The sequence below is a fragment of the Micropterus dolomieu genome, linkage group LG06 (assembly GCF_021292245.1).
Source record: "Micropterus dolomieu isolate WLL.071019.BEF.003 ecotype Adirondacks linkage group LG06, ASM2129224v1, whole genome shotgun sequence".
NCBI classification, from domain to species: Eukaryota; Metazoa; Chordata; class Actinopteri; order Centrarchiformes; family Centrarchidae; genus Micropterus; species Micropterus dolomieu.
In genome coordinates this window covers 19,393,152-19,403,442 of record NC_060155.1, presented here as the reverse complement: position 1 = coordinate 19,403,442, position 10,291 = coordinate 19,393,152, and the positions used below count along the sequence as shown (strand labels likewise).

General features: G+C 39.9%; 1 protein-coding gene across 1 annotated transcript in view; it reads left to right on the top strand.

The window, feature by feature from the left end:
• Nucleotides 1-2,850, top strand: part of ifi30 (IFI30 lysosomal thiol reductase) — a 5,633-nt gene extending 2,783 nt beyond the window's left edge. The window contains exons 3-7 of the mRNA XM_046051470.1: nucleotides 475-549; nucleotides 811-897; nucleotides 1,047-1,202; nucleotides 2,353-2,421; nucleotides 2,599-2,850. Coding sequence (XP_045907426.1) covers nucleotides 475-549; nucleotides 811-897; nucleotides 1,047-1,202; nucleotides 2,353-2,421; nucleotides 2,599-2,664 — 453 coding nt within the window. The 3' untranslated portion in view covers nucleotides 2,665-2,850. The remainder of the gene's footprint in view (nucleotides 1-474; nucleotides 550-810; nucleotides 898-1,046; nucleotides 1,203-2,352; nucleotides 2,422-2,598) is intronic.
• The last annotated feature ends 7,441 nt before the right edge of the window (nucleotides 2,851-10,291 follow it).

Genomic DNA, 10,291 nt, shown 5'->3' with positions numbered 1-10,291 from the left:
CCCGTCTGGCACCAACAACCATGCCACGCTCAAAATTGCTTAAATCACCTTTCTTTCCCATTCTGACATTCAGTTTGGAGTTCAGGAGATTGTCTTGACCGGGACCACATCCCTAAATGCATTGAAGCAACTGCCATGTGATTGGTTGATTGGATAATTGCATTAATGAGAAATTGAACAGGTGTTCCTAATAATCCTTTAGGTGAGTGTACATTACAGAGTGGGTAATGGTGTTGTCTTCAAGAGATGTGATTATTTTTACTAAAAAAAAAAAAAAGAGGCAGGAGAAGGAATATTGATACAAAAAAAAGCCTCTGTCGTCAAGAGTTTATTTCTCTTTTTAACTTTACTGTCAAGAAAGGGATAGTCACGTGACATATGTCATATCTTGGTTGTAAAATTACTTTTAGTTATGTATTTTATTTAATTATATTTTTTTTAGCTCATGAATTTGTTGAATTTACCCCAACCCAGGAGAAATCTGCCGGACAGAAATATACTTACGAGTGCCAGCATGGAGAGCAGGAGTGCCTGGGCAACATGATTGAGGTAAAGTTAGAAACACACAAAGAGAGAGAGAGAGAGAACCGCTAAATAATACTATTAACTTACTCATCATCATGTAGCATGGATTCTTGTAAATCGGGTTGTTAAAGTGCCATAATTGTCAGAAAAGGTCAGTCTTCAAATTGCTTTGATTTATTTTGTTTTTATAGTTATAGTAGTTACACATGAGATTAGTATTGTCTTGTAGTAGTGTCACAATGTGGACAGTTTACTTTGATTAATTGATTTCCCTGTTCCTCTCAGACCTGTTTACTGAACATGACCAAGATGGCTTTCCCGATCATCTTCTGTATGGAATCCTCCGGTGATGTCATCAAGGAAGCCAAGACCGTAAGGAACTCTGTGTGGTTGTGGGTGTGTGCGTGCATTTACCCAGTTATAGGGCTGCTGTCTGTTGGGTCACTGCCACTTCCCCAACTTATTATTTGCTATCTACTTCCGATGTTGAAGTGTGTTTGTTCCATCCATTGCTGTTATAGTGTGTGGAACTCTACGGCGAACCTGACTTGACCTGGGGCAGCATCATGAGCTGTGTAAATGGCGACCTGGGAAACCAGCTGATGCATCAGAATGCCTTGAAAACCAACGCCCTGAAACCTTCACACCAATATGTGCCCTGGGTGACCATTAATGGGGTAAGGCTCCTGTGCATTAAGCGGCACAACCTATAGCCCTGAATAAAAAATAGAGATGCCCCTATTCTGCCACTGTTGTTGATGCTTGCTTTTTTAATAAGTGATGCTACATTTACTGTGATTATGTGATCATTTTAACATTTGATTCTGCCCCAAAAACGTCTATTTGTAAGTGAAAGAGAGCTGTGACTGATGTTTGTGGAGCTACATCTTGATGCAAATCCAAAGCGCACAGCACAACAGACACTACTGTCTCTCTGCCAAGCAACCTGAGAACAGTAGCATGATCACTTTAAACTGGAGTTCGCTCTCAAGCAACTCATAATAAACAGAGGGAAGAAAGCATGCGAGCAAGCATCAGGCAGCAGAGAAGAGCTGATTACTGTGTGGGGAACTTTATTTTTAACTTGGGTTTGTGAAGTAAGGGCTTGAACAGAAAATAAAAAGCAATTTTAAAGTACCTAAATGTATCAATACCGTCATATGTAAAACGTTAAATGATTTGTATTTTATCTCTCTGTGATATTCATGAAAATATCCTCACATTTGCTTAGAATCCTACATGAAGGTAATTATCATGTTGGACTGGGGGAAAATCACAAGCAACAGTCTTGGCACCAAGGGGTGCCCCTGATAAGCGGCCTCAGATTTCTTGACCATTACATAACCATTTAGAAAACTCTGACTGACTGATAAAATGGCATATCAAGATCTATCTGGTCAGACTTTGGCTCTATCCTAGTAGGGTCACAAATGTCTCATCAGATCATGAGAACTTTCGGTTTTCTTTTAAATTAAACATTTGTGCTGCATACAGCCAATGAGTCATCTTTGTGACAGTCTTGTGTTAATACCATCTTTGTAATGCTTAATGTCCCTTCTTTAATATGAGTCAGTTACCAACACTTTGGCCTCTTTTTACATCGTGTCTGACAGCCAATGAATGCTATTTTTAAATAACTAAATAAAGTTAGTGATTGTCATATATCTCTAAAAGCTGACACATACTACTAAACAAACTCACATTTATGTTGTGTAGGTGACACACTTACTTAAAAAAACAAAAAGTAAACAGTGTGCCCACATCTTCTGCCTAAATGCTACTTGTTGCCATAGCCTTTGCGATACTCTGTTTTTATTTACTTTCCAGGAGCACACAGATGACCTGCAGAACAAGGCCATGTCTTCTCTCTTCAGTCTGGTCTGCAGTATGTACAAGGTACAGTTAGTGTCTGAGTCATTCATTGACTCTGTGTTCTGCCTTTTCTTTTAATACAACTGTACAGCATGTGTGTGTGTGTGTGTGTTTTTCTATAAAAGCACAAGTGGTTTCTAATTTGTTGTTTGCTTGGATCTTGACTTTTGAACTCCTAACAAGCTCTTAATTTTTTTCTAGGGCCCCAAGCCTGAGGCCTGTGGAGGGGGCCAGAGACACTATAAAAGCTACTGCCACAATGATTGAAGGAGCAGCGCTGCATGTTCTTGCTCGGTTCGAGGTGTGGCCACTAAATAAGGAACACTGAGGAATGCCGTCCAATATTTTTTTTTTAATATGTGATTTTATTATCTGTTTCTATAAAGGGAAAAATTGATTGCCTCACTTTATAATGCGCAGAATATAAATACAATTTACTTTCCAAAAACAAAAGTGTCAGTAGTGAAATGTTATGATGTTTTTTTTGTAGCAGTGTGACTCAATGATAGCCCTCTGGTTTTTGCAGTGTCCTTTGCAAAGTCTGGCCAAAGACAGTGTTCTCATTGTCCTTTAGATGGCACCGTATCTCAAAACCTCATCTTCAGTCCCCTGTTACCAGAGGTAATAAAAGCGAGGAACAAACAGCAAGTACTTGGAGGTTAGAGAAAGAACTGTTAATCCCATTATATTACTGCCATAAAATGTTCGATTTATTTAGCAGATTCCTTACCTCTGAAACCAGTGTAGTCTTCCCTATTAACACAGTAGATTTAATGTTCAATAATGTTATTAAAAACATGTTAACAGTTTGTTAATGTTAAAAAGCAAACCAGAGATTATAACTAAAGACACCATGAGTTTGAAAGTTTCCATGAGTCGCAGCTTAAGTTATATTTTATGTTTTGTATTTGGTTTTTAAACCTGTGTTCATGTGGATGTGCAGCAACAAATGAACAAAAGTTCACAACATGTCCTGAGGATCATACTGAATGTTTAACATGGACTCAAATCCTGGTGCAAATAGTAGTCTATCCAAAGATGCAGTTACATTGTAGATAAAAGTTACATGGACAGACTCTAGGCAGCAGCTTCATGAAAGCCAGAGTCTTGCCTAACCAGAAGGTCTGTATGCATGAGGTCCACTGATAGACACACATGAAGAATTGCATGTCATGCAGGCAGCTCCACCACCTCAATCTCCCTAACAGCTAACCTCTGCAGGCTCAATTTCCTTTGTCATATCTGTTCCTCGGGCAAATTCTTGACTTTTTCTAAATATTCATGGCTTTTGTTTAGTTAGGTTACAGTGTAAAAAGGGCCCCAGTAGAGGGTTAAGATGCTTACTCAAAAGTGCTAAGAAAGACAGCAGTTAATAACTGAAGGAATGACAGCTGAGGGTTTATGAAGAGGCGGGGAAAATAGTTCTTTACTGAGTCCAAGGAAGTTTTTGTGTCACAGACTACTTCACATCTGATCTTAAATGTGGTATCTGTATCCTCCTCTTTGGCATTTCCTTCCCGATTGTCTAGTTCCCATGGTGCGGTAGCTGAAAGTATGAGGAGAAATAACTCGTCAAAAATTTTCAACTTCACCAAGGTAAGGGTATTAATGAACATTTAATAAATACTGAAAAGGAAAATGTTAGTAAGTTAAATTACATGCTTTTTCAGAACTCAAATAAAAACAAAACATTAACTAGCCTATAGTACCAAAAAAATTGATGACACATTGGTCGTGTGATTTACCTAATGTAGCCTACTTGTGGATTACATAATAACCATAACATGTATTATTATTATTAGGGCTGGGCAAGTTAATGCTTTATTATCGTGTTAACGTATTAATTAGGCTAATTAATGCCGACAATTATTTTATCACATGATAATGCAGTTTTTATTATTATTTTGAAAGTCCGTTGCTCTGGCTCTGAATACACATACAGTCAAACCATGGGTCACAGGAGGGGTGGGATGTTGATCAGTCTGCAAATCACCCACCCAAACAAGCAGTGGAGGGAGGCTTCGGGAGACTACGCTGGATGAAGCGTGTGGGAGAAGTAGATAAACAAAAGCAAGACAAGCGATCAAATGTCATAGCGAAGTGGATAGCTACACACTGCATGCTGATTAGTAAAACTCACGAACAGCGAGGATCCGTCTCTCTTCCAATGATGTGTGCTGCGTGTAGCGTACAAAAAGTTAAAGACAATTAGACTTTGGCAGTGGGCAGGCGTGTGCATGAGGCGACCACTTCACCTCACTCTAACAGGACACTTGCTACTGAACAGACTGTTTATGCTGCTCCCTGATAAAAGAAAAAGGTTTCTGCTGATACCTGTTCAGAAAAAAATAAACAAGAAAACAGATTTATATATGTTAACCTGTTGCTCAGAAGGTGCCTGTTATGATCATGGTTCTGGACTCTAACTTGTTTTAAAAAGCTAGATAAAAGGTAATGCCCTGGCAGTGTTAAATAGCTTTGGGTTTTATATTTGACTTGATTACACTAATGTTTAAGTTAAGATTTACTAGAAATATTTTATTGCTATTGTGTAAAGGGAATACTGCTGGTAAAAAGCACCTTATTTGTTGAAAGTGTTATAAGGTTTGGGAGCCCATTCAAAGGCCATTTTAAACTGACATACATAATCTACCAGGCATTGTATGTGTCTTGCTCAGCTTGGTCAGATATGGTCAATAATCAAACCAACAAAAGAGTGTGTTGACAATTGCTCATGGAAAGGTAGAACTTCCTAGCAGATAAAGAGTTAAAGTCACGGGATGCAGCAGAAAACAAGGGCTCCTATCTGTCTCCACTCAACACTGACGCTGAAAGAAAGATGCCCTAAGAGCTAAATCCCAAACACTATCTCACTCTGAGAACCATCTATTGTGTCCAAGGTGATACTGTGTGTGTCTCAGGACCTGAAATCAGATAAACCTTCCAAAAATAACACCCGAGTGGGCTTTTCTGCAAGGCTTGTCATATTTTCGGCAACAGCACAAAAACAGCCCTGTCTGCAACTTACCTTTAGATCTCAGCGAATGGTCTGTTTTATTTCATACTATCTCTCAAGTTCAGCAAAGGTCAAGCTTTACCTTGTCTAAGCTATTGATTTCTCAGTTGTTTAATTGTATAATTATGAAAGTGAATGTGAATATTCACTTTCCACTCTCAATAAAGAAAGCTCTGTTGGGTGTGATTACCTGTGTTTCCAGTCCTTCAAATGTTGAATTTGATGGGTACAAGCCAAACCTCTGATGTGTAAATCTGAATAGCTGAATCAATGAAAACAATTGCTCACTCAACTTTTCCATGAACATGAACATGTTCTGTAATTTACTGTCTATGGCTCATCTAGATTTCACATATCGTCATGCCATCACAGTCTTTATTCACTAGTTTGACAACCAGAAGCATCTGATCTACAAATGTAATCCAACTGGCTGCATGAAATGACTGCAGTTTCCTCTCATTGCTCATCTCAGTTCTGTCACATTCTGGTCTTTGTTTGACAGTGGGACTCTTCAAAGCAGGCCACCTGCATAAAGCTTCTCCAGGACCCCGACGTTAGATATGCTGGCAGGCACCCTGCAGCTGCCCAGGCTGCCAGAGGATGGGCCCCAGTTCGGCCCCTCAGCTCGCAGAATCAAGCACTCCAGGAGCCTGGGGACCCTGACCAGCTGCATCTCCAGAGCCTTGTGAGTCCCTCCAACTCCTTTCAGCAAGCTCACAATAATATGTGGTCAGTTAATATCCATCGTGTGTATCTCCAGCATGTGGCGGTCAACACACATTCAGGATAACTTGGCAACACCATCTTCCAGCTCGTTTGCAACGTTTCCTGTAAATATTGTGTAATTAGCAGAGCATACTGATTTATTTGTTGCCTAACTGCTTAATTTAGGTAGAAAAGGCTGACTTGCTTCTTGAGCATATGATCCAACAAAGGCTTAAGGCGTTGTTATTCCGTCTGTGATACTGGGGAATAATTATCACTATAAAAGATCAGACAAACAAGGCTCTTGTGATTGTTTCCACAACAACATTCAAGCTGCAAACACATCTGTCGCATTTCTGTCTCTATGCGTGTACATGCTAAATGTATGTGTGTGTGTAATACACTTTTGTTCTCCTTTTTCACATGTCGAAGGAATGCAGACCAGTTCCCAACCGCACAAAAATACAAAAAAAAATGCTAGGAGGAAAACCAGGAGAAATAAATCTGCCTTCACAATGTAAAAATGCCTCGTTAATAATAATGAACAAATTTCCTTTTCAATTATAATTAAATTCCTCCTCTATAATAAACAAAAGCCTCTTTGTATAAGGAAACTATTAATAAGGAAACTGAAATATTGTTTATTTACCCTCCTTTAAAGTTTCCCCAAATGAAATAGACTAAAGGAAATGTGTATAAAGGAGGTTTAAGTGAAAATAAACAAAGTAAAGCCTGCAGGCGCTAGGCTATCGCTAGACAAGCAAAAACTCTTGTACAGATAGCACAAGATTTGTCCCACTGCGGTTAACCTAATTGAAAGGTGATTTTTTAAATATTCATTCAAACTAGGGTCCAGACTGCTCAAAATCACCCTCAAACATACCCGAATTTTTAGCTGATAATACCTGCTAAACTGAGGTCTTCAGTAAGTCGAGGAAGGATCAGAATGACAATTCCCCACCTAAAGCCCTAAGAATGCACGGAGCTGCTCTCAGTTACTACTTAGGCAGTGGTACCCACACCCTGCTCTGGAACAGGTGATCTAAATAACCCTCCAATAAAATCAGAGGAATTTTGACATTCGGCCAAAACAAGAAAAGGGAAATTACTGCAAGCACCAGAGAAAAGATGGCTGCTGCAGACAGACAGGTTTGATTACATAGGTAGCTGTAGTGCATGTCAGAGGTGATCAGATATGGCTGTACTTGATATGACAAAGACACAGATGAAAACGAGTTTACCTTATTTTAGTAACAAGACAAATATACACAAATAAATGTTGCATTTGCCTGTCACCGATCAAACCGATTAAACTCAATAATTTTAAACTAAAGTTTTATGGACATCGGGGATAACCAATTTATATTTGTCTACACAATTCACATTTTACAACAATGATTTTGCCTTTGCACTCTCTTATTTAGATGCAGTAAACTGTGTTTCTGAAACCAGTCCACTGCCATTCTCTTCAAGAGAGTACAGTATGTATGTAGACACAGCATGTAATGTCAAAGCAAACACACTGGCATGCATATTCATCACATTGAATGTGCCAAACCTCTGCAGATGAGGCACTGGAAAAAAATGTCATATGTTGTGATGGTTAGGCTATATTTATTCCATTTGTTTTTATATACCGGCAGGTATAAGCAACAATGGCATAGACATGACTACTGTGATGTTGATGGACTAAAAAGCCTTTCATTGTGTTCCTTCTGTGTAAAGAGGGCCATGTGATTGTCTGTTTACAAGTTGGCAGTGCAGTTTTAATGCAGCGCCAGAGAAATTGTTTATGGAGTAGCATTTCAAGCTACAGGGTGTTTAAAATGACAATACCACACACTCATTATCTGTCTATCAAAGTTGATATTAAACTTGCAATAACTATCTCTAAAATAGTCACGTGATGACAGAGATCAGGAGTGTTGTCCTCAGTGGACACTTGTGTTAAGGCTCAGTGGTCTGAAAGTTGAAGTACCCAATATTAGTGTTAATATATAGGCAGTGTCTACAATCCTGCAGTCAGACACGTTCTTATATGGCTGGAATGATTAAGAGAGGGTTGAGACAGAGTGTGCCTGTGTGGACCCGGCAGAATCAGCAATGTGTTACCACCTTTGAACAGCTTGTAACGTTTCTGGGGAAGTAGGTGCATGAACTCCCTGATGAGATTCCCATCAAGAATTTCCACCACAGGCAACAAAGAATTATCCTCTGGCCCATAATTCCTTCTTGCCCACAAGAATATTGACACAGTTACACAAATGATGAGTCTGGCATGAAGCAAACAGTGAAAAGTGTAATTTTCTGAGGATCCGGTGCAGGACTCAATCTTCTTATAAGCAGTTCCTCCTCTGGAAATACCTGTGGCTTGAACACCACCTGAAATTATGACATCTCTAGGGGAAGGCAAGTGTTGTAAGCATAGTCTGCTCATACTGTTTGGGAACTCAGATGGATGGATTTGGAGGCAGTGGGTCAGCATGTCTTCAAGTGCCAGTTTGCTTTCTATGTCTGGTTGTTTGATTTTGGATACAAATGCCCAGAGAAACCAGGATATGGATCCAAGAGGGCGCAGAAGGCCTCCCCAAATGAAAAGATGAAATTGGGAGTTGGCTGTGGTGGCCCAAAGGTTAGCGAGCTTGTGACCGGGAAGTTGCTGGTGGACCAGCAGAATAAAATAGGATAAAAAAGTGTGGAAAGTAAAACATTTACCACCAATGAGGTCCATTTGAGCAAGGCCCATAACCCCAGCTGCTCCAGTAGAGTTGCTCATTGGCCAGCAGACTAGGCTGTGGTTGTACTGGCAGCCTCCAGGTGTGAATGTGTAACAGTGTGAATGTGATCAGGGCCTTCCTGCAAATGTGAGATTGCTGAAAAAAGAAAGGTCAGTCATCAGAGAAGTTGTCTCATGGGAGTCTCAATGTTAATTTTGACCAAAGCCATGAAATGTCCCACTCTCTATAAGCTGACAGTAGTACTAGTAGAGGGAGGTAGACTTTTTTACACATTTGTTTCCACAGTGACCCAGTGGACAGAGTAGACTATTGAGATGCTATCTCGATGTGCCACTTGGAACATGTTGTAGTATGCAAATGGATGCTGTCTCGCATCGAAGACCGACCAGAACCACCTCTTGATGAACTTGATCAACCCCGCTCCAGGACCTGTGGGAGTTCCGCCGCAGGAACAATGTCTTTGTTCTGGCCTCTCCACGTCAAACTGGGAACGAGGCAGCCCTCACCTCTGCCTCTGTCATCCGCATGACTGGAATGATGATGCGCTTTAGGGCGAGGATTAGTTTGGGCCCGAGATTATCCTCAGATGTGTTGAACTTGGGGAAGAGAGCATCTGTACTGCCTGGGTATTAGAACAAGGCAATATAAAAGTGGTTAAAAATACCTACTGGGCTTGGCACAAGTTTAAGTGTTTCATCCTCAGGATTTATTACAGCGATCCAAATATGTCCAAAACGGAGTACTGACTGTAATTCTAGAAAAAAGATGAAAAATGGCCATGGAAATTTCTGCAGATGAAGGGTCTTAGCAAAGAACAGAAGACTAAAGCAGTAATGCCCTCTTGGGGACAACAGAACTGAAGCTGTAGTTATAAAATCAACGTGGACATATGATCACATTTGATACGGCAAATAATTGTTTATCTACACATTAAGCAGACATGGTGGTTGGTGTCCACCCAACAAACGTGAAGTTCAATATTCACTTTCCTTTTAGTCTTTGTTCACCAGTTAGTTGTAGCTTTGTCTCGCTGCTGTTTGGTGCTGGGCAGGTAATTTAAAGTCAGTTTGGCACAGCCTTTGATAACAGGTGCCTGAAAAATGGGGTTGATGAGAGACTGAACCTTTAAAACTTTCAAAACTTTAAACAACCCATAAAGCTGAGGGTAACTGCAGAGTAGGGTGATAAATCTGTGGGTTCATCGTGACCCGTTTCACATCATAAAAAAGTCATTTGACCTATTGTTAATACAAACATATTGATAGGTGCAGCTTTAAACGACCTTTGATACCTTTTGCCAAAGATATGCACATCTAAAACTTAAATTCATTTCTGTCTACAAGTACAGCACTTTTGCTCCATACATATAGTACAGTAGCTATGAGTGCATGTCTAGAAAAATCCTATCACCAAAGAATCTTTCTTCCCTTCCCAT